This window comes from Hermetia illucens, chromosome 6 (genome assembly GCF_905115235.1).
Source record: "Hermetia illucens chromosome 6, iHerIll2.2.curated.20191125, whole genome shotgun sequence".
Lineage (NCBI taxonomy): Eukaryota > Metazoa > Arthropoda > Insecta > Diptera > Stratiomyidae > Hermetia > Hermetia illucens.
The window spans coordinates 22,868,187-22,893,260 of NC_051854.1; the positions used below are offsets into that span (position 1 = coordinate 22,868,187).

At 42.6% G+C, this 25,074-nt stretch overlaps 1 protein-coding gene across 2 annotated transcripts; it reads left to right on the forward strand.

Annotated features, from left to right (window-relative positions):
- Window positions 1-197: 197 nt before the first annotated feature.
- On the forward strand, window positions 198-24,148 carry LOC119660277 (zinc finger FYVE domain-containing protein 26 homolog). 2 transcript variants are annotated; one of them, XM_038068748.1, is made up of 8 exons: window positions 198-449; window positions 516-2,195; window positions 12,316-15,279; window positions 21,915-22,173; window positions 22,226-22,459; window positions 22,523-23,274; window positions 23,334-23,455; window positions 23,516-24,148. In XM_038068748.1, exons 1-8 carry the CDS (start codon window positions 390-392, stop codon window positions 23,928-23,930), a joined length of 6,486 nt encoding a protein of 2,161 aa, XP_037924676.1. In that variant the 5' UTR covers window positions 198-389; the 3' UTR covers window positions 23,931-24,148. The 2 variants fall into 2 exon arrangements, with proteins under 2 accessions (XP_037924676.1, XP_037924675.1); XM_038068747.1 differs by having other exon boundaries at window positions 200-449; window positions 22,226-23,274.
- The last annotated feature ends 926 nt before the right edge of the window (window positions 24,149-25,074 follow it).

The window sequence follows — 25,074 nt, forward strand, 5'->3', positions numbered from 1 at the left end:
TGGTTGCAGTACGAGGTGGGAATTGTTGCTGGTTGGGGTTGGGTACGTCAGAGGTTCGTTACCTTTACATCAAAACTAAGTAGAATTTCCCGATTTTGTGACTTTCAATACGGAAAATTGGGAACTAGGCGACCACAAGTGGTTTCAAACTAAACATTCTTCATGATAGCTGCTTGACCCACTGACTTCAGCCCACCCCAAACCCACAAACTCCACTATCCAGTCAAATCAGCTGGTCCGGCCGCGAACTGTCGCCTTTGTTTTCATGACATGACCCATTGCACCAATTAACTCGTCTCCTCGGCTCCCCATCAAAGTGACACAGGCACAGTACAGTTCCAGCTTTTCATGTCGTTATTTGCACGTTCCCATTGCACCGCCTCCGAGATATGGACAGTATTGATAATTTAATATTGCACTTGCCACACGAGACGAAACATTTATTCAAGGTAAGCCATCGATTGCGCAGCGAACTGCCGACCCAATTGGCACTTATTTATGCGACTCCATTGCAGAAACTATGCATCTCGCGGGATTATCGCTATGACCTGGAAGACATCGAGGAATTTCTCGGTCAGCAACTGCTCCTCAACCCTTATCCGGCCTTGCAGATCGTGAAATACCACTCGACGTTGAAGCAAGGCGTGCTGGCAGATATTGTTTACAAATCGTTCATTAAATTAGTTGAAGACGAGCGGATTGAACTCAGTGAAGAGTATTTCGATAAGTTTTTGAATTTCACCGCGAATTTCCGTGTTGAAGACAGTCGAATTAGTGATGTTTGTGAGGCGCTCACGCGACGAATGTCCAGCCTTCCGTCGGAAAAAAGATACAAAATTTACCTTAGTTTCGTGGCCCGCTCGACTCGAAAACTCTTTCACGCATACAATACAGTGGCTTCCAAGGAGTCTCCACTAACATCCAAAGCAGCTATTCTTTCCCAGACAATACACAAAAAGGAGCATTTCATCGCGAACCTAATCAATGGAACAAAAGCGTCCCCCGCATTGCTGGACAGTGCTTGCGCCCAGCTCATAACAGTAATCAAAATAGTTCGACAGCTTAGCACCCCCAACCAGTCCTGCAAACAGAACTATCTCATCTCTGATACCACACTGGAGAAAATGCTTCCACCTAACGATCCCTCGCTACTCCTCCATGTTCTCTACTATGATTTCCATCGAATGGAAAATATACTCGACATGCTCAGGAAATACGTAAGATACGAGCTTCCGCTAAACGCAGTATCTTCAACACAATCTTTCTTGGAACTAATGCTCAAACACACAAAGTTTACTTCGATGAACTTCGAATCAGCACGTAATTATGTTGAAAAAAACCAAACCTGCTACAATAAAATGCTGAACGTGAACAGTCCAAATGCCGAGCTGCACGTACTTGTCGCGTACCACGCGCTTTCGATAATCTGTGATATATATTTTAAGACCAAAAAAGACTTGATCTACAGTAAAACAATTGATGAACATTTGTCGTCCTTCGCGAAAACAATTCGATCAATAGAAAACTGCAATATGCTCTCAAAACTTCTGCAGAACGTTTTCCTGTTGCTGTTTCTACGATGGGAAAGTGTCTCAGAACTAAGGGGCTCCGAGGAACCAATCGAGGATCCAGCATTCGATGCCTCTAGAGACTCGACCCGTATTGGATTTGTATGCAATAAGCACATGTTGGAAAAAATTCTCAACATTATCCGCAGTGCAATCAACGAACGCCTCTCGAATCCCGAAATGGACGAACCATCGAGTGAATCCCTCCTCACCCTCAGGCAGGCTATAGACGATGCACATTGGCGAATGGATTTCCTGCAGAAAAACAAATCCGGATTCCCCGCAGAAATACCAGCTAGGATAGCTCCACATATCGTACCGTCTCTATTTGTATTCCACGAGGAATTATTGGAACAACGGACCAGTGACGATGAACCAAATGAGGAATTGAATGCAGCGAGTACGTTACCACGGAAGAAACCGAAATTGAGGAGAAGACGGAATAGTATGCCACCGAAAGCAACGAGTGAAGGCTATGGGTTGACCGCGAGTGGAAGTAAGGACTCTGGTAGTGGCAGGATACCGGATGATAGGGGATTTATCGCTCGAATGTTGGCGAGTCCTGCTGATTTGGCAAAGGCTGCGCTAGGACGAGAAGATATTGAACTGGCGAAAACTATTATTGAGGTGAGTTGGTTTTCTTGTCACTAATCACAAATGAAATATACTCAAAAGTTTCGCTGTTTTCTCGATCATGCGATGTATGGAGACATTACAACCCGATCCTGTTTTTCTTCATTATTTTTCTCCCTTCTAGGCGTTTGTTGAAAACAAAATTGTCAGTTTTTTTTAAAGGACTTGGAAAACCTCTGGCTTGGACACGCCTGTGTGTGGAGGATTTAAAAACTACTCTCAACTACCCCGTAACCCGTGAAACCAGCTTTTGGTATTACATCATGAACGGAATTAGCTTACATTTGCTAGGTATCCTTTTCCCCTTTCGCAATTTAATGTGGGTCGTTGCAACCTTGAGATTGATCGCATCCCAATCCACCTGGCAAGCTACCATCTTCTGGACAAGATTTTCTGGTGATAGCATTTCACCTAGAGTTTCCTCTAAATTCCTCCTTTCTTCCACGAACCTCAGGCTTTGGAAGAATACGTGCGCTGGGTCCTCTAAGACCACATCGCAGTTTGGACAATCAGGTGAGGTTTCCCATTTAAACTTAAACAGGTATTGACGGTACCCTCCATGGCCGGCGAGAAAATAATTGATCACTCCGTGTTTTCTCTTCCGCCACTCTCTGATGGTAGGAATCAACCCGTGTGTTAAACAGAAAAGATTTGGGTCTATAGGATGATGGCTCATCCGGAGGTCTGCCAGCCTTAGGCAACAGTACCAACTTCTGCCGCTCCCATGCACAAATTGTCTGTGGTTATTGCCGGAATTGCCGTCACATTCAGAAATCCCTAGAAGAGGGAATAAACTCTGGATGATTTTTAACAAGAGAGTAGGGCACGTGATCTGCGGAGATGACCGGCCTTTGAATCGTCTCATGGCAACTTTATAGGCGCTCCCCCACGCATTAACCTCCGATTCGATGCAGAGTTTCTTATGCATTCCCCTTTGCTCCGCTGTAGCTTGAGATTTTTTGCACCTGATCGATCCTACCTACCTCCCTCTGAAACGTTCGACTGGCTCGATTGTAGGTTGATTGAAGGCCGACAAGACCATTATTTCACCAGTAATTCTTCTACTGGAGAATGTGCACCTCTTAGGCATGGCAGCGTCACTTACCTTTAAAATACATTGAGTCACATAGAGAGCTTTTTTGGGCCGCCAGCCCTAGGTCTAATCATACTTCCATAAAGGTTTGCTTATCCAGTGATTTTGTGGATCAGCTTAGTGTCTCTCTTGGCTCTGGGTTTGTTATTTGCCTACCGTGTAATTGTCTCCTTAGTTCGAAGATAATTGCCTGGTTATCCCTGGTTTCCTCGCTAACGTGTCAGGACATACAACCCGTCAGTGCAGGCCTTACAAAAGTCAGGTCTACAATTAAAGCAGATCCTCCTTTCCGAGAGGCACTTACGCTACCTTCGTCGGCCAGAACTATATTTAACTGCGCAAAAGCCTCTAATAGACATCGGCCCTTTGCATTATTCTCTCTGCCACCTCATTCGAAGGTAACGCGTTAAAGTAACCGGAAACAACCTTCGGACTTCGCTCCCTTGCGGCGAAAACAAGGTTGCCAATGCACACGCCCCAGTGAGGGAGCAAATAGATGCCACCAGCGTAATCGAGACGTTTGAGGAAAAATGCCATTGTGCAATGAACTCCTTCATGTCTTCCGTACAAGAAAGCATGAAGAACGTCTGTAAGGTGTTGATGTGCTCAATGCAGGAAGATCCGAAGCTGAAACCAGCCTCATCCCTGTCGATCAAGCTTTTGAGATGTTCGTTCGAGATGTTTTATTGATGCGTTCCAGGATTCTACACAACAGCCCCCTTCTTCAACTCTCCGGGAAAGTTTGGATTCCGAAGATTCCCGTACGAGTGGAAGTAGCAGATTTGCAGTAACTGCAGGTGCAACGATAAACAGCTCTGCGGGGAGACCATCAAGCCCAGCGGCTGTACTTTGTTTGAGTTCATTTATTCCCGAAACGATTCCTCTTCTGCTTGAACGAACAGTCCGTATCCGCCTGTTACGGTGACTAGTCATTTCATCCACAAGATGGGGACTTACGCCATCGCTCCATCTCAGGCAGGGTCTGCCTCGTCTTCTTTTCCTACCATAGATATTGCGCTTATATACTTTCCAGGCTGGATCATCCTCATCCATACGTATTAAGTGACCCGCCCACCGTAACCTATTGAGCCGGATTTTATCTACGACCAGATGGTCGTGGTATCGCTCATAGGTTTCGTCGGCTACGGAATCGTTCATCCTCATGTAGGGGCTAAAAATTCTTCGGAGAATTCTTTTTCCGAACGCAGGCAAGAGTTCGCAATTTTTCTTGCTAAGAACCCAAGTCTCCGAGGAATACATGAGGGCTGGCGAGATCATAGTCTTGTACACTACGAGCTTTGACCTTATGATGAGACGTTTCAAGCGGAACAGTTTTTGTAAGCTGAAATAGGCTCTGTTAGCTGTACGTGTCATAGCTGTTATCGGTTGTGATTTTCGATCCTAGGTAGGAGAAATTATCAACGGTCTCAAAGTTGTATTCTCCTATCTCTATTCTTCCCGTTTGACTAGTGCAGTTTGATGTTGTTGGTTGGTTGGTGGTCGGTGCTGACGTTGCCACCATATATATTGTCTTGCCTTCATTGACGTGCCGCACAAGATCTCGCACCACCTGCTCGATTTGGATGAAGGCAGTTTGTACGTCTCCGGTCGTTCTTCTTCCCATGATGTCGATATCGTCAGCATAGGCCAGTAGTTGGGTGGACTTAAAGAGGTCATACCTTTTGCATTTACCTCAGCATCACAGATCACTTTCTCGAGGACAAGGTTAAAGAGGACGCATGATAGAGCATCCCCTTGTCGTAGACCGTTGTTGATGTCGAATGGTCTTCAGAGTGATCCTGCCGTTTATATCTGGCCTCGCATAATGATCAGGGTCAGTCTAGTCAGTCTTATTAATTTCACTGAGATACCGAATTCTCTCATGGCCGTGTACAACTGTACCCTGGGTATGCTATCATAGCCGGCTATAAAGTCGATGAAAAGATGGTGAAACTGATATCCATATATCCAACAGTTTTTTCATCGCTTGCCACAGAAAGAAAATCTGATCTGTTGCTGATTTGTCTGGAGTGAAGCCTCTTTGGTATGGATTAATGATGTTCTAAGCGTATGGGGCTATCCGACCTAGCAAGGTAACGGAGAATATCTTATAGATGGTACTCAGCAACGTGATACCTCTATAATTGCTGCACTGCGTGATATCTCCCTTTTTATGTATGAGATAATGCCTCGTTGCCAGTCGTCAGGTACAAGTTGATGAACCACTTGGTGTAATTGGTCGCCTCCATATTTAACCAGTTCGGCTGTAATTCCATCGGCCCCTGGCAACTTATGATTTTTAAGCCGATGAATTGCACGGACTGTTTCTACTATACTTGGTGGTAGCAGTATTTGTCCGTCGTCTTCAGTTGGCGGAGCCTCTAACTCGCCAATGTTCTGGTTGCTCAGTAGCTCATCAAAGTACTCAACCCATCGTTCCAATATGCCCATTCTGTCGGAAATCAAATTTCCCTTTTTGTCTCGGCAGGATGAGCATTGAGGTGTGTAAGGCTTCGTCCTGCGGACTTACTGGTAAAACTCCCGTGCCTGGTGCGGTTGCTCCCTGTACTTTTCGAGTTCACAGACCTGTTGGTTCTCCCAGGCTTCCTTTTTCCGTCTGTGAAGTCGCTTCTCCGCTCGACGGAGTTCGTGATAAATCTCTGCGCGTGCCCGCGTTCTTTGAGAATGCAACATTGCTCGGTATGCAGCATTCTTCCGTTCCGTTGCTAGCTTACATTCATTATCAAACCAGCCATTCTAACTCTTATTGCAGCTGGAGCCAAGTATGTTTGCGGCCGTATTTATGATAACGTTCTTCAGCTGATTGTGAAAATCATTTGTTGATGCTTCATCTCCAGGATCTCTGTTGACTGCGGTTATTGCGGCATCCATTTCCCCCTTATAGGAGGGTTGTGTTATGGATGACTTCAGTGTTAACTCTCACCTGATTGTCAGAGGGGATTCTGGGTGGTGTTGCTATTCGAGCTCGAAGCACCATGCCAACGAGATAGTAGTGATCCGAGTCTATATTGGCCCCCCTGTATGTTCTGACATTCATAATGTATTTTGATGTAAGCTATGGGAGCCTGAATACGGACTCCGTCTCTACTTGTCTGTTAAAATCTATCATATCTGGGACAGGCTTCGAGGGTTTGTTCTATTGCCTCGTAGAAAGTATCCTTCTTGCACTCTGCAGTCTGCTCTGTAGGGGCGTGAACGTTAACGAGGCTTAGATTTCTAAATTTGCCTCGAAAGTGCAGAGTGCATAGCCGTTCGCTTATGTTTTCAAAACCGATAACAGCAGGTTTCATTTTTTGGCTGACTAAGAAACCTACTCCGAGTACATGGTTTACTGGATGGCCACTATAATATATGGTATAGCGGCTCTTCTCCAGGAAACCGGTCCCTGTCCAACGCATCTCCTGCATCGCTGTTACATCAGCCCTATGTTTTGACAACGTATGGGCTAGCTGCTTGGCAGCTCTATCTCTATACAGGGAGCACATGTCCTTCCAGTTGGTACAATTTGTCCGGTTTTAAGCGCAGGAGACTCGTCTTCATCCTTCTCCGTCTGCAGCTTTTCGTTAAAGTTTGTTAGTAGAGCTGTTGGTGTTGGTTCAGCAGGCGTTTCCCATGGTTAGTTGCAAAGTAAAAATTAACACTTGCCCTTCAGACCATACTTCAGAGTAATTGTCTTCCAACGTTAACTTGTGGCATATTACAGGAAATTTTAGTAATGTTGTGCCGTATGTGACATTTTTCGGAAACAAATAAAATGAATTGTCACCCGAAACAAGGAAATTGAGCTTTCTCTCTACATTGTGTTGGCTCAGCAGAATGGGTTCCTTCTCTCTGTTGCGGCTTCTGCTAGTTTGTTCGATGGGGCTGCGCCAATTGTTAAGTCCCATCTCTTCATTGTTATGTAAGATCTTTTATTATACGATCATTACCAAAGGAAAAAAACAATCCGAATTGTCCATTTTCCATTTGTTGGACACCATCTCTACTTTTTGACATTCGTTTTTGAGTCATTACAGATTTTTATCCTTGACTTCTTAAGCATGTTCCTGGTTAAGTTAGTCTTATTTTACAACTTATTATCTGGCGCGACTAAGTTAGCACGTATCGAAGGATGCAGAAAATCGTTCAAATGATCGTTAATTTGGCTCTCTGCTCTCTGCACACGTTGAACTGACTTGATTTTATAAGGACTTTACACTAGAACTTCAATTCAAAGGCAGAGCGGATCCGTGCTTTTCACTTTGTTTTAGTTGAAGTGCTTTTATCCCGGTATGGTACCTCCACATTATTTGTCTCTACGGGTTGTTGTTGAATTCAAGCATGGATACTGCAGTCAATGTAATCGTAGCGAAAATTGTTCGCATCATGATGAAAACTTGGTCCTGATCACGATGAACCTCAAAATTCTTTCGGTGGCTAAAATTTACATAAATAAAAAATGCCGGGTCCCTACACAATTATAGTTTTTTTTCCATTAAGAGTCTCTTGATCTTTTATGGAAACGTAAACCTGGAGGAGCAAAAGGTTCGCCCCACTTATTCTCTTTCAATTGTTACTTTACATTACTCAGAAGCTAACAATCGAGCGATCAGGCTAATATTTGGTAGAGTGGGGCCCCGCAATAAATTCCGCTAATTCGTTACATGTGTCCAAGCCTAACAGATTTACTTTTTACTCATAATGCACACACATTTAATACGATATTTAATTAAAATATTAAAACATTAGCTAAAACATTCCAAACTACAATAGCCATGAATCATATTCCGCAAGATTATCGGTATCGTTCATGTGCAGAATAAATACTGCTTGCTCATGGTATCGGATATCCATCGGTCGCTGCCAGAACCCAGTCATAGAAGCAAACAACGCAAACAGAAACACCAAATGCGCTAAAGTCCACATTATTCGTGTTGAACGTTAATCTGTAATATTCAAAAGAATTCTTAGTTTCATGACAGTTGCTCACAAAAATGCATTTATTCTGAGATAAGAATTTGACTAAGGGGATGGAGATTCTTCTTCATGGCTCCATGGCTCCCAAGATGATATTTAGAAAAACATTATATGTATCTCCATCGTCATACTTTGCGTATTCAAAGAATGAAGCCGATGAATATTAGAATATCGTTCTGATTAGAAGTAGCTCCGTAAGATAATATAGAATTTGCAAGTATGCATAAGATGCTAGATTATGCTTTTGATTTGAATACAAATCTGGATTCTCGTTCGACGTTGTTCCCTCAACAAATAAAATAAACCAGGAGTCTTTTTAAACAAACGTTAGAATTATACTGTTCAATTTATCGAATAGGTTTGATCAAAGAAGAGTGGAATGAAGGAGACACATTTAGATGATAATTTATTCCAATTCGTACCGACAAAGGTATTATTGAAGTAAAAGGCGAAGCTGATCCAAGGGCCATGCAATGTAGCAAACCAAGAAAAGCAACCCCCCAAATTCGATATCCAAAAGCATGTCGATTATTGTTGAAGAATAATACGAATAGTATGGAGATCAAGGAGGACTTTTTCTTTAGCTTTTATCCCGTTCACAAGCGGGTTCGGCTCGTCATGTTTGGTTGCGCCATTTTGTTCTGTCATTTGCATGATCTGGATGCAGTCACGGGGCTTTCAAATCCTCATCTAGTGTATCAGGCCACCGTTGTTTCGGCTGGCCTTTTGGTCGTTTGAGATCAAGGAGAGGACTAGTGTCAACTGGAAAAACAAGAGGCGGCCCAGGAAATAAATGAAAGAAATTCACTGTATTCTGCCGATCTTGTTTGAGGGAGATTGTGTTCCAGTTAGTAAACAAAATTTGCAGAACGCTCAAAGCATTTCACCTACATCATCCATAAGACAACATAGACAATGAAAATGATTTGTGGTTTCGTCCAAGGCAGAAGCAACTCATAAAACACTGCCTCACCTCTGTCTCTGACTTGTAGCGGAGCGATACTAAGCACCTGCTTCACAGTTCTGCCTGGGAGGCCGAACGGAACGTGGATGGCGGGCTTAAGGTAGCCTACAATCGTAACAGGTGATTCGGCGTTTACGTAAATAGTCTAAAATATAATCAATTTGCTGATAATTATGCGGTATGTCTATAGTTTTCTGCAGTCTCGGTAGGAAAGCTGTGGGGTGTTATAGTATTTGGAATTCAGAGACCTTTCAAGCGTCCGTCTTCATCATCAACCGCGCAACAACCGGTATCCGATCTAGGTCTGCCTTAATAAGGATGAACACCAACAGGGATATGAAGTGGTTTTGATACACCCGCCACATTTCATACTTTACTTTTCGGATCGTGTTAGAGCAATTGAACTCAGCGCACGAGTTCTTCTGGCACTAAGTGTTGTCGTAGAGTATACCAGATGAGTTCGTGTAGCACACGGTCAAACGCTTTCTCCAGATTCATAAATGCAATGTAAAGAGGGACATGATCCCGGTGTTTCTCCATGAAAAACCGCGCAGTAGTTCCGTAGTTCTTGACAAATCCGGCTTGATGCACGGTTATTTCAACGATTTCGCGAATACGGTTGTAAAGAATGCGTTCAAAAATCTGCATGATTTGGGGAAGTAACCGGATCGGACGGTCATTTGAACATTCTGCTGGACTACCTTTCTTTTTCCATATTGGAACGTGGTACTTTCTTGCCAGTCAGATGGTATTCTACCTTCCTGAATAACTCGATTAAAGAATTGACTGAGCCACAGTGTTAGGTCCCAGCTCTTGGCTTTCCAGAGCTCAGATGCGACGTCATCAGGTCCTGTGGCTTTCCCCGATTTCATTTGTTTTATTGCTTCCTCGACTTGAGTTGCGCTGACAGTTACGTCACCATATTTTACGTGTGTACCTGTCTCGTAGACTTAAATCCCACAGTCGTGTCTTAGCAAGCTACGACGGTACCAGTCTATACCGAGTGTATGGGTCAGCATTCATACTGGTGGATGCAAGACCTACCAAAATCTCCACCAAACTAAGGAGTACGTCACCCGTGTTGAAACGCAAAACCACGCTGAGACCCGAAGGTCTCTGTTCGCTTGAAAGTAACCTCAACCCCCATAAAGCTCCCACGAGGGGGCCAACCGCTACAACCGAGCTGAGCACACATACAACAGGAATTCTCCTGAAGTATGTGAATTCAGGGGCTATCCTGGTTCCAATGGCACCAGTATACCCCTGGCAAGGTTTCATGACTATTGCCATTTCAGATGAGTCCCCGTGAAGACTCGTGTCTGATCGCCCTAATTAGGCCTTTGGAGCATTCGCCTACTGCATCACGGCCGGCAAACCAAAGTGAGTACAGCGTCTCTCGGTGCCACCACTATGGAAGTTCTCCTCGGCCACTTGGTTTTGGTTTGGCCGACAGGGTTACCGCCCCGTCTTCCTCACCGCCACCTCTGAGCACCCAATTGGGCTGACAGGTGGAACTGCTCCAAACGTCGGCAATGATTGTAGAAGTGGAGGATTAGCAAATTCTTCAGTTGAAATCTGCTCGAAGTACTCTCCCCATCTATCCGTTGCGGTCCGCTCGGGTAACAGCGACTGCTTTCTTTGCTTCCCGGATGGTATTCTTATAAATTTGCCAAATGACCAGCGTTTTATTGTCGAGAAGCTTGTGATTGAGGCGTTTCTTTTCATGGACCTTCATTTCAACATCGCCATTCCAAAGCCAAGTATCTCGGCTGATGTACCGCCGTGGTGACTCCGAGGGTTGCAGAGGCCGCTTTGTGGATCGTGTCTTTCATTTGGTTTCGCGTTTCTTCGTGATGGTTGGTAATCGCGTAAATGAAATCATTTCTTCTTTCTTCTCACGAAATCGCCATCATTTAATTCACGGGCCAGTGCTTTTCTCACGTTGTTTTATCGGTGGCTTAATTCGCAGGACGGCAATCAACGGTCGATATTGAGGTGCGATGGTCTCATAGGAAACGGCTTTGCAATCAGTGACGGTGGTAAAATGTCGGCGTCTTATGAGAATATAATCGATTTGCGTTTTCCTGTTCCAACTATAAAATGTGGGAAGATGAGACAATCGCTTGATGAACCATGTATTCATAAGTACAAGGAGTCCGCGAAATCGATTATACGCTCGCCATGCTCATTGCGCACTCCGAGCCCTTTTCCCCATGGCACCTCTTACCGTTTGCCTTTTCACCCACATGACCATTAAGGTCGCTGGCAATGATGATATAGTCGTCAGCGGGCACGTTGCAGGTCTTTTCATCGAAAAGTTGCCAGAAAGCATCTTTCTCGGCATCAGGTAAAGAAATGAATACAGGGATCTGCTGATATAATAGTGAGCTTCGTCAGCCGATCATCAAATCGTTCGATTTCTTTAATAGCATCGCGGAAACCTTCTGAGATGGCAATGTCAACACCATATTGAGTGTGTGGGCTACCAAAATAGAGAAGTTTGCAGCCATTTTTACCGCGTTCGCGTTCAATGTCGCAGCTTTTGGCACCAGACCATCGAGTTTCTTGCAGAGGACATGTTCCTTTTCCGAAGGGTTCTTGCGAGTTCCTCGGTCTTTCCAGTTAGGGTGAAAACATTTAGCGTGCAGACACGTATTTGTTTTGTTCGGACTAATTTACTTACGTTCTGGCGCCGTCCATACGTCAAGAACCCTTGTCCATTTCTCGACAGGACCGGGGCCCGTCCTGCCGTGTCGACTGAGGTGGACGCCCTAGCATTTCTGCGAAGCTTGTGACTCAATCCGAGGCTGGTTACTCGATCCGATCATCTTGTTTCTAACGACATTTGATGCATTTTCTTGGTCCGTTAGTGATTGGGAAATTTATTTCAGTCAGTTGGGACCGATCTGGGTCTGTCGCAATAAAATATTTTAGACGCCCTTGTCTCACGGTAATGTCCAGTGCATGACTCTTTCTAATATAGACCGAGGCCCCATCTAGAGCAGGTCCTACCTTGCTGTATCCGCCAGAAATGAAGACATTGTTGACTATATAATTAAACTTTCTCTCTTTCTTTTCAGAAATTTAATTTAAAGGATGCGAGCTTGGAGCGCGATATATCATTTCTACAAAATATGCGCTATATAAAATCACAATTGCAAAAGGCCATTGCACGCTACGAAGAACAAGAAACCTTTTTAAAATCAAAATCAACCATTGAACATATAAAGAAAGTAGCTGCCATTGGCTTCGAAACTTCTCGAATAACGAATATTATCGAGGAATTCTCTCATGCCAATCACATAGTACCTGCACCTGAAAGCTCAGCCATAATTGAGAAATATAGCTCAGCATTTCCATTTCTTCGCCAGTATCAAGACGATAAGCTACAAATATGTATCATTCTAGATTTAATTCTCCAATTGAATATGAATCACGAGCTCAGTAGCAACCTCTGGAACATGTCAAATAGGTTGTATGCATCAGAAGATCTCTTTGATGAGTTCTGTAGCCAACAAGAAGTATACCGCGGGGTTGGCGCCTTACACTTCTTCAACAACATAGTTCAGTGTCAGCATCTATTCAAGTCGGTTTGCAAGGAAAATTTGGGTGTTAAACAAATGTTAAGGGAAACATTTTTCACGCTAAGGAGCAATTGTCTTAAATCGGAACTCGAAAAGGAGAACGTTTTCAAAAATTTATTTAAAAAATCTGTGACTGATGTTAACTCATTTGCGAGTCTGAAGGCTGTGAGCAAAAATTTCGAAGAAATAAAGGCCAAAACAAACTATTTCACACGATTTTCACGATATATAGCAAACACAACGAAGTTACTGGAAATCGTGAACACGGAGTACTCTCAAGGAACCATATCTCAAATTCTGAGTACAAACATGAGACGAATTATTGGGGAGATTCTGTTCGAACAACATGTGGCACCAGCAGATATCGAGGCGCTCGTCTTTGCAATAAACTTGAATTTAATTCACACAATCGCATTGAACGTTTGTCCCGTGGTCGATCATAATATTCGGAATGCTTCGGAGAAACCAAAAATGTATGAATACAAGGAGGATCCAATATGCGCATACGTTTCCAAATATAACATTTTACTGTCCTATATTCTACAACAGATATCTGGTAATAATAACGCCAATCCTCTTATTGAATCAACCTACTTCGAGCGTGCAATGAAACTGCCAGAAATTAGAGCCTTCGCGAACATTTATAACAATAATTTAGCCACGGCAGCTCTTCTGTTCGATCATTTGGATGCAGAGCAATTAGGAAGGCCAGATTGCCAAAATGAGATCATACCAATCTTCAAAGTAGCCCAAGATAAGTTTCACAAATGCACAGCACTTACTTCTTTGAAGGATGAAGCAATTAAGTTACAAGTCCAGAATGATATAAACGAAATCAAGCTCACAGAGAATATTAGCGACTTAAATGTACGCATCGACATCATACTGAAGAACATAGTGAAAATTCAGGACTCTGATCTAGCTGTCAGTTTGATAAAGAACATTTTGCTGGATGATTGCATCAATGACGTTGATCTCGACAAAAGAAATCTTCTGGAGCGTTATCTTAAAGATATTCATATTTTTTCAGAAGTTGCAGAAGATTTTCTCTTCCGCACATGGAGTGGTGCTTACATGTTTGGCGAAGGGTCTCCGCAGTTGATTATGAAAAAATTAATAGAACTGAAAAAATACGAGCTATGTTGCGAATGGTGGGAACTGCATAATAACACGAAAAGTCTGTTACTGAAGTCATTCTATGATGTATTCTTCCAAAGCCTGAAACTAACCCAACAGCAATTGAATCCGCACCTGGTCAAGATTATTGAGAGTTTTCCCGCTGAAGATGTTGTGACGTTTTTTGAGATGTATATTGAGAAGTTCAAAAACCTTCCAGTTCTGCAATATGCTGTAGACTTCCTAGTTGAACACGGTACGACTGATGGCAATAATGAGGATGATGGCACAAAACAAATTGATTCGCGTATATTGAAATATCAAAACTATAGAGTGTCGGTTGGTATTTTCAATTATATGACACCTGACGAATGCGAACAAAACTGGAACCTACTAAGTCGACCGTTACTTATGATCGAACAGTTGGTGATGAATTCTAGGTTCGAGATACTCTCAAAAATACTGACGAGCGTACGGCCTCTGCTAGAGGAGCTAACAAGTTGCAAGTACTGCAGTAACCACTCAGACATGATTTATGAAATTCCGATGAACAGTAGTATAACGCTCGGCAATCCCAAAAACTCCGCCTTCATCCTCCTAAACTTCAATTTATACCAAAGTGATCATGCCATAACCGCATCCTGCATTGATACACTTCTACAGATATACGCTACGAAAGCACTCGATTATCGAATCAACGAAACGCCATCATCGAATGATCCTGCTTCCTTGTCTACTGAAATGGCAAGTTTAGACTCCTTGTGTGGAGCGTTTGTTATGCCAAAAGAGGCTCCAACAAAAGATAATTGGATCAAAGACGAAGACTCGATGCAATGTATGTGCTGTAAACGTGCAATATTCACTATGTTAACACGTCGTCATCATTGTCGTCGATGTGGTCGAGTTGTTTGTCATTCGTGCTCCACTAATCGCTTGAAGATTCAGAATCTTTATGAAGATATTCCTGTACGAGTCTGTAACGATTGTTTCAAACAGACACAGGCTATGGAGGCAAAGTCAACGGAAAGAGCCACTACAAGTAACACGAATACAGAAGTTGAAAAGAAGAAAAAATCAAAAGAAAATGATTGGCAGCTAAGCGGAAATCTAACGCATGATAAATTGTTGAGAGAAGAGTTTTCCTATGAGTATGCGCCAAGCACGCATTTATGCTTGTCGATTTTGTCATTTCATTCGAATAATGCTGAATATGTGAATCTGTTGCTGCATCATTGTCGGAAATTCGAGAAGTTATTGCGGCCGTTACGTCTTGGATATCCAAATCCTGAAATTGATTATGCCCTGGTGGCGAAGATGTTGAACTCTTTGGCGCTAGCTGCAAAGGTGAGTAAACCGATATCTATTATTTTAATATATTTCATGCCTTGTTTAACCTGCCACTACACGGATGTTACGTTGCCTAGAAAGTATTATATATTGAAATGGACTAGTTTAAAAAGTTACTGAAAAATTTGATTCCCGGCTTTGATCTCCGCAGTAATTGTCATTTTGTTAACGCGTGCCTTGAAGCACTACCGCGTTCGTATTCTGATCAACTCATCGTGTGGTATTCAATCTTTGTGCTTAAGAAAACCTCCCTGCGCAATATTACCTAGTCAATCTTGTCTTCATATTTACATATAGATGGCGTAGCTCAAATAAAAAACCTCCCTCTTCTATGCTTTCGATGCCGATCCGTGGCATCCTGAAGTCTTTGTCTCCATTTTTCTCGGTCCACCGACCCATTCTCCAATTTCGGAAACCGTGCAGCGACAGGTATCTGGAAGCCTCCCATCTGTTTTGGGTTTCCCTGGTGGCCATTTCCCTTCCACTTTGCCTTTGAGTAGGCGCCTGGGAATTCTTCCATCGTGCATTTGTTCGGGATAAAATGTTTTGTTGTCTTTTGTAAGATTTGTGCCTAAATATACAAAACTGTCAACTTTTTCGAAGTTTTACTCGTTTAGTATCGCGATTGTGTGATTTGCGTCTTTCTTCTTTTTTTAAGTCAACTTCCTTCGCTACTTCATCGAGCTTTATCAGGGCATCTTTCGCACTCTCTTTTGATCATGCCAGGATATTTATATCACCCGCCTAAGTTGTAGTCTCCTATCTTTATTGTTTTCGTTTGACGAGTGCGGTAAGATGTTGTTCGTTCTTTGGTTTTTCGCGCTGACGTTGCCACCATGTACTCCGTCTTGCCTTCATTAATATGCAGTCCGAGATCTCGCGCCATCTACTCGATCTGGATGAAGGTAGACTGTACATCTCGGGTTGTTCTTCCCATAATATCAATATCATCAACGTAGACCAGTAGTTAGGTGGACTTGACTCTGGCATTTACGACTGCATCGCGAATAACTTTCTCCAGGGCCAAGTTGAAGAGAACGCATATATTCGCAGTACTTTTTCAATATCTCCTTTACTGGGCATATCTGATCAATTGTTGATTTTCCATGTTTAGATCCTTCCTGGTATTTGCTAACAATATTGTTAGATATTTTTGACAGCACTTTGTAACATGTATATTTTGTTAGACTAGGCCTAGACCGGATACCGGTTGTTGCGCCGTTGATGATGAAATATACTTTATTTTTCCTGTTTGACTCTCTTAAGTCGCTCCTGGCATTGGTTATATGCCTCAAACCATTTGTTGCTTTTGCATCGCAGTTTATGTCCGATCGATTCATCTGCAGCAGTTCTGATTGCATCGTTAAGCCGACCCCATTTCTCATCAATGCTATCGGCATCGTGGTGTCGGTTCAGCGAGGATTTGACCTTCTAAGCTCCGACATATTTTGGTGCCATTTTTTTCATTCTGGAGCTTTCCAATATTGAACCCGCTGACTGAGGATAGCCTGCTTCTCCCATTATTTGCTATCTGTCATCGATATCTTGCTCTGACGATATAGTGGTCACACAGAGATATGAGCGTACCTTAAGGATGCTAAAAATAGCTCGATTCTCGATGAGGACATAGTCAATCGGATTAAATGTAGTCTCATGCGAAGAAGTACATGTTCTTTTATGGATCCTGCGGTGAGGGAAACAAGTTGATGAGATTGTCATATTTCAGCTGCAAGCGAAGCGTTAGTTATGTCGTGGAGACTATGTGAACCATCTCGTTTCCGATCTTTGCGTTGAAGTCGTCGTGTACTACTTTTACGTCATGATGCTCGTGATTCAAGGCGACTGTAGAACTCGTCTTTTACTGAGTCGTCTTTGGTTTCCATTTGAAAATAAATGTTGATAAGCTAAACGTTGACAAATTTGATTTTTATTCGAACTGGACCAATTGTTTCATTAGTTGAAACGTTGCGAAATTCTTGTGGTGAAAAAAAGTTATGCCGCATTCTCGCATTTCAAACTTTGTTCCGCTTTTGAAAATAGTGTACATTTGTGAGTCAAATAACTGACTACCCAATAATTTCATTTCCTGTAACGCCAAGACATATATCTTGTACTCTTTGCCCTATTCAGCGAGTGTTCTAAAAGCCCCAGGACAGGAAGCTCTTGGTTAATCGTATAAGCGGTACAATTTTTTGTTCAAAAATGAGTGCTGATCCTTTGGTCCATGTCAGAGGTAACTCATCAAGCGGTTCTCCACCTTTGTCATAGGAGCAGCACTCTTTCAGATTCTTTGGCGCCTCTGATCGCCTCAGTATTTTCATATATTTCTCACATGAATTTTACAGCTACAAAATACTTAGACTAAAGGTATGAACGCAGCTATGTCACGGAAGCGGGTAGATGCCAGCTCGATGAGGAACGGCTGAACCGGGACTTTGCTTGAGGAGTTGAAGGAGAACAGTTTTGGTGGTTGAAGTTGTTGAAAGTCTTAGAACTCGCCATTTATATTCATGATATAAAGGAGGCACATGGCAGGCAACGTACACTTCTCAAACATCACAGTTGGAGAAAATATACACCCAAGAAACCATGGTTTCCGGGTCATTCATTTGCTACTAAGATGGATGGAATTGGTAGCTTTATCATTAAATTTGCACACATGAACCGTTAAGTTTTCGGTAAAAAACTTTCAGCTAAATTTCCGTTTTCATTACTTTTATCTTATTTAAATTGACATAAGCACTTTTTTTATAATTAATGGTTGCCATTTACCTCTTGGTATTGCATGTCAACCGCAACTACCCGCCATCGTTCGCAGTTATCTGAAGTGTTTTCAGCACGGCCCATGATTTCCTGAGGTGCCAGCACACAGCAGACAGGTGTTCATGAAGGCTTGGAGCTTTTGAATAACAGTGGGGTTCACTTTCCATGTGCTACTCTCATATAGCAACACAGAAAGAACACTAGCACAGAATAGCCTCAACTGTGCTTGATGTTGGGATAACTGCATTTCTCAACTTTAGACAAGGCAACGAAGGCGGATCTAACACTGTTAATTCGTCGGGCAACATCTAGTTCAACGCCGTTGTCGCCGTTGGCAGAAACCACGCTTCCTAGATACACAAATTGATCGACGCCATCGATGCTGTGCCCATTAATGCAGACAGGGAGATTGTAATGACTCGTCAGGCTGAGAACCTTGGTTTTGTTAGTGTTTATCATCAGTCCAACTCTACTTGCCTCTCTCCAAAGTCCATGACCCGGTGAGAGAGCAAACATATGTCATCAGCGTAGTCGAGGTATTTGAGGAAAGATTTCATTGTCCATTGATTCCGTCCACATCCTCCGGACAAGTCAGCATCAAGTCACCGATAACAAAAAGAAATAATATCGGTGATAGGATGTAACCCTTTCACACTCCGCTTTGGACCTCAAAATCCTCTCAGATTTTACCCCGGGGCAGCACGTGATATTTTGCGCGATCGTATGTCGCCCTGATAATAGAGATTAGTTTCTTCGGAATGCCCCTCCTACGTGGAGCACTCCAGATATACTCCCTGTTGACGCTATCACAACCTTTCTCGAAATCGATGAAGAACAAGTGAAACGAAGACCTAATTCCGCGCACTGTTCCAAAATGATTCGTAAGGTGTTGATGTGATAAGTGCAGGCGGATTTTGAACGGAAATCAGCCTGCTCTGGATTGATCACGCTTTCAAGGTGTTATTTGCTGCATTTCAGGATTATGTTAGCTATTATCTATTATCGACGGAAGAGAGCGCGCAGAAACCCCTCCAATTGCCACACTCAAAGCGTGTGCCCTTCGGTTTCCAGCAAGAAGCGAAGGTAATTCTCGTTTTTCGCGTACAATTCGTTGTCGTCAGAGAACGTTATGTGCTTCAATGTAAATTCTAATAGGGTGCCGTGTTTGAATTATAACACGGATTAGATTTCATGCCAAGGGTGAGACTCGTCATGATATTTCGCATGTCTGAGTTGTATGTCTATGAAGAGACAGTTTCGAGACCCAATTCTCCATCGTTGCTGTTAGGTGAAAATCACATTCGACTTCATTTCCGACAAATATTGAATCTGGGATATGTCATTGGATTCAAATGTCGACCAGAATGGGCCACTACGATCTGAGTGTTCCCCCATACTAATTATTGCAGAAAAAAGGTCATAAGATTTCTCAAAATATAGGGGCTAGTTCCAACGATTACTCCAGAAGTTTGATCCTTCATTCAGATTGAAGTGCTTTACTCAGCTGATATTATTGAAATTTTTTGAAAGCAGTATTGGCACTGGGAGAGTAAGATGTTTTCTTCGTTGATCCTCGAAGAAGCAATGAAACAAATGACATCGAGGAAAGTAACACGCCATGGTGAAATTGCAGCTGAGTTCTGAAAGGCGAAAGGCTGGGACTCAGCACTCCGGTTTAGTGAGCTCTACAATCGCGTTATTGTCAAGAGTAGAGCTCCATCTGTGCCTGCCAAGAAAGCACGACCTTTGCAATATGGAAAAAGCGAAGCATTGTAGCAGAATGATTAAATTACCCTCTGATCTGGTTGACTTCCAATACCATGAACATTTTTGAACGCTTTATAGTTCAGATAACCGCGAATCAGGCCGGGTTTGTTAAGGACTGCGGAACTAATGACGCAATATCCGCTGCGCGGCTACTCCTGAAGAAACACCGTGAGAAGGATTGCCCTCTGTATATTGCACTTCTGAATCTAGACAAGGCGTTTGACCGTATACCGCACAGTCATCTAGTACTTTTTACGGGAACACTTAGTGCCAAAGGAGCTTTTGCGTTGGGTTCAATTGTTTTATCGTGATCCGGAGAAAAGTCTGGCGTTCTTATCAAAATCGCGCCGTTTTCGGTGCTTTATTCTTGCTTTATGACCTTGTTATGTAGCACGATTTCAGATAATATCTGATTTGAGATAATATCTGAAAAAAAACATGTTCTTAATGATCAACGCATCAACGGACGTCCCAAACCGCACATTTACTGCAATGTCGTCCGCCCTGCCGACCTTTAAGGTTCGAGTTGCTGATCTTCTATCAAAGGCAGTAAACTCTCTGGGAAAGATCTTGGATTCCCAGGATTTCCGTACGGGAGGAAGCAGCAAATCTACAGTAACTAAAGGTGCAGCGATAAATAACTCTTCGGGGAACCGTCAAGCCCAGTGGCTTCACTCCGTTTGGATGCATTGATGGCCGAAATGATTTCTCTTCTGCTTGGAGGAACAGTTCGTATCCGCATGTTACGGTGACTAGCCATTTCGTCCCCAGGAGGAGGAACCTCACCGGATGTAATACGGTTAAGAACCATGTGAAGTATTCTTTGCTCCTCTTCAGTTGTTCAACATCGTGGGTCAGACGTCCTTTACAAGACAGTCAAAATATTTGCGACCAAATGCAAGCTCTTTCTTGACACGGTATACAGTCCTGAAATCATTGCTATGTGCGGCATCTTCCGCTTCCCTGATCAGCGTAATAGCAAATTGTCTCTTGTCACACGGTACACTATGCTGAACTTCTAGAGATTTCGTTCGGAATCGGAGTTTGAGCGTGTCACACCCACTGTCACTCGTAGCGGTCAATACAGCCTTCAATCCCTTCCGTTCATCGATCCGCCTCCACGACTTCGCAGTCAACCAGATCTAATGACGCCCCGTCGGGACGTGGGCGACGACCTGTGCAGCAGGCTCTGTTCTCGAACAATGACGAGCCCGTGGAAGTTCCAGAAATCCACCATTCCCGTTACGGACGCAAGACCGTATTTCCCCATCAAATATCCGAGGTAGGTGTTAACAGATCCCACCTTAGCATTCAGTTCACTTATCACGATCATAATGTCGCCTTTAGGAAGCTTGCCCTGAACCATGTTTAATTGTTCGTAGAAAGCGCCCTTTTCCACTGCATCGGAAGTCTCCGTTGGTATATAGCATTGAACAATTATGATATTCCTTAATCTGGACCGAAATCTTCCAATTAGATGTTTGTCAGAAACCGGCTCCCAAGTCAAGAAAACGTGCCTTGCGGTAGCAGAAACAGCCCGACACAGGATTCGCGTCTGCTACCACTTAGCTTTCCAAAATACAAAAGCACATTGCCATTAGTGTGTTGTCTGTTTTCGATAGAAAAAAGTCTTGTGCGTAAGGTCAGTCCCTATCCTAGGCGTTGTTGACATTTCGGTAGCAATAAAGTTTCAAAATTTGCAGGTTGCTAGTCCAAAAATTTTCTATCTCATTTAGTCGCCTCTCATGATAAGCGGAGAAGTCTTTGAATCTATTCTAAAGCCCCGACTCACAGCGCATTATACGGGATGCTGTCCCGAAGCTCATGCAGACTCTTAAGGGTTCTATCAACGCCATTTCATTTCAAAATGGAAGTATTTATGTACTTTCTGCAGACGTTAGTATAGACCAGTGAAGACCAGGGTATATTTGATGATCCCAAGGAAACTCAGTGAAACTTTGAAGAAATAAATATTTTTCTGAAACCAATTTTTCTATTATGTCCCTTGGTCTAAGCGGACGTCTGTGAAAATTACAACTTACGAGTAATCACTTTTTTCCAAGAAGATCATTGGCGCTATAAAATTAAATTTTTCGTTTTAGGTCCGTGGTGGCCCTCCAGAATGTGACACAATACGTGTTCATTCGGAAATAATAATATCCGTTGTGCAAAATGGATGTGAAGCATTACTTCCCGTTGAACCTCTAAGCCAACTAAGCCTTCGTAAATTGGGCGATTCAATGGTCTTGGCTGAAAAGTGGCATTTGGCTCTCGACATCTACCTTAAATGTGGTCATTCGACAGCTGGTGTGATGGCAGCTTATGGCTTAGCATGTTTACGTGCTGGCCGATATGAAACAGGTAACAATGCTATTTGCTGTAGATAATCATAAATTAGATGTTATAATTTCAGCTCGCGAACAACTTTTCCATTGCATGACTCGACACTGCAAGCCACGGGACATATCAGACATTCTGAAATTTATAACTACCGAACATGAATTAGATTTGCATAGTGAAATTGACATTCCGACAATAAAAAGACCGAATCGTAGTCCACCGCTTTTAGATGAAATCATCAAAGTCATCGAATCAACTTCTAAACAAGCACATGTACCTGAAACATTGGCTCGAGCCGATAGCATACGTAATTCAAACACTTCATTAGCATCAACAAAATCGAGACCAAAAGACAAAATCCCTATTCTAGAGCCTGCGATGAATATCATTAACACTATATCTAATTTGAAGCAAATCTCTCAAGGAAATTACTGTGATAAATCTTCTAGAAAATTAGATAATCAAGCCAGTGTGCTGAGGAGAACCCAAGTGTTCGAGGAGTGTCTTTTCTACTTACTTTCATATGGGGCGCATGTGGACATTGTTAACTTCCTTATCAAACACGATCAAACCATGTGCGCTCTGCGTTATTTTATACTGCAAAATTTAGAAAATGAGATATTCATAAAAAGTATTTATGTAAGACACTTGAAGCGGGGTCGTGTTGATAACTTAATCCGGCAAATGATAGCTATTGACCCGCAGCTATCGATATGGAAGGATGCAATCATACAAACTTGTCGATACTTGGAAACTAAAAATCTCCTAAACTCTCTATATCATTTGCAAATTCTCCTTAATGATCCCATACGAGCGAGCATGACATGCGTAAAATTCTATTCAATGAATTGCACCAACTTTCGTGAATTGCAAAACAATTCATTTCACCTGATAAACGCCCAGAAACATTTACAATCGGAATTGGAGATGTGCCAATGGGAAAATATCAATTTGAATAAGAGGAGACCGATCAAAGAGCCTTCGTTCCTCATGCAAATGGATGCGAAAACGTTAAATTGCCACATAAACACGATCTTGAGGCAAATGGAAGTTACAAAATTTCTTGCCAAAGCTGAACAGGATGAGAAGAGTAGACGATCAACAAGACAGATTTTGAGACAGGTTAGTTTTTTTTTGTGGAAAGTGAGTTAGATTGTTTTCATCTATAACTGTCGTTTCAGATTGGAGTAGAAACAACCACGGTGCCAACTTTATTCGACTCACTTCAGGAGCGAATCCAAATATGTATTCTGGTGCTTTTATGCGGAAACAATATTGAGGAAGGGTTTGGGCTTGCCTATCGGTAAGTTTATGAGTTTTCCACGTTAATTGGAAAAGATACTATTTTAACATTACCTTCCAGAATTATCCAAGACTATAATCTTCCATCAGCTAAAATCTATGCTACTTCAGCAAAATACCTCGCCAGCAACAATCGTCTAAATGACGTCAAAAGCCTCATCAGTTGCATCAAAAGCAACAACGGGACAGATCAGACTGAATACGACAAAATTATCTCGTTATGCATTCACGCAGCTAACAACACCCACTTGCCTGAGGTCCGATCTGTTCTCGATGATTTAATTAAAATGATTTCTGATGTGAGCACAAAGATATCGTGTCACATTTATGTAGGACAGTTGAAGTCGGCGTATTTGCTGGCGGTGCAGCATGATCGACTGAATGACATTATGAAGATTCTGAGCCAAGCTGAAGCTACCAATCAAATTCATATTGTCCGTTTGTGTGAGAAGAAATTGAATATAAATCAAAGATAGAGGTATACGAATTGGGGTGAGTAGTTGCTGATAAACGAAGCAATATTTTATTATTATTTTTAAATTAAGCCAAAAAAACAAAGAAAATGTGATAAAAATTTTAATGTTGTTATCTGGAATTTTAAGCTACTTGTTTTGTTTACTGAAACATTTATTGAATTGGTTTTGTGTATAATCAGGTTTATTGTATCGTATTTCGAGGTAATAAAGTTTATTGATTTGAGATAATTTTTTGTCATACCACAGTCAACAAAAGCAATTTGATAAATGGTTTTTAAGGTTTTGTGTAAAAGAAAACCTTATTAAAAACGGTTTACAGTCTGTCTGTCCTTCTGTTCGTCTGTCTTTTTTTGCCGATGTAAGGTGGAAAGCTTCTAAAGCTACCGCAAGCTCCTGCCACGCGGTAATGTGGGACTCTTACCCACTCTCCCCGCGGGACTCCCATTTGGTATTACATCGCGAGACTGGATCAGAGTTTATTCTGCGCTCGTGTTTCTCTCGCGTTGATTCTTTCGGACGACTTCTTCCTGCCTAAGCCTCTTTTCTATGGCTGGCTTTTGCCTTTGCTTTTACCATAAGTTCCATTATATTTTCGGGTGTAAAGTGCTCCCTGGTTGTAGCTTCCAATGTTTCAAAGGATTCTTTGGGTTTCGAATCTGGGGCAATTAAAAAAAACGTGTTCTGCATCCTCTGGAATATTTAGGCACTTTGGGCAATATGGCGAATCATCTCGCCCAAATTGATACAGATATGCTCGCTAGCCTCCGTGTCCGCTCAATAATTGAGTTAGCTCGAAACCTACTTCGCCGTGGGATCGCTCGGTCCATTTCCGAGTATCCCATATAATTTTGTGAGTCCAGCGGCCTTTTTCTGACTTGTCCAACTTCTCCTGCCATTCCGCAACAGTTTCAGGTCGTGCGAACTGTCACCGATGGGCAGGGGATTCTCCGGTGAGATGCACTCGATCATAAGGTCGTTGTCTTTCTTTCACAAGAATCTCAATCGGGACCATTCCTGCTATCACGCAAGCTTCTTCATTGGATATTGTTCTGTAAGCGCAACATGTTCGGAATACACTTATGCGATACGCAGTTCCAATTTTTCTCTTATTTGCTGTAGTTTTCAGTGCATTTGCCCATACTGA

Bases quoted from the DNA above. Each gene is read 5' to 3' on its own strand.
- LOC119660277 (XM_038068747.1), top strand. From the start codon at position 390: ATGGACAGTATTGATAATTTAATATTGCACTTGCCACACGAGACGAAA. The intron at 23,275-23,333 runs GTTAGTTTTTTT...CTGTCGTTTCAG, and splicing joins CAAGACAGATTTTGAGACAG to ATTGGAGTAGAAACAACCAC. The intron at 23,456-23,515 runs GTAAGTTTATGA...ATTACCTTCCAG, and splicing joins GGGTTTGGGCTTGCCTATCG to AATTATCCAAGACTATAATC.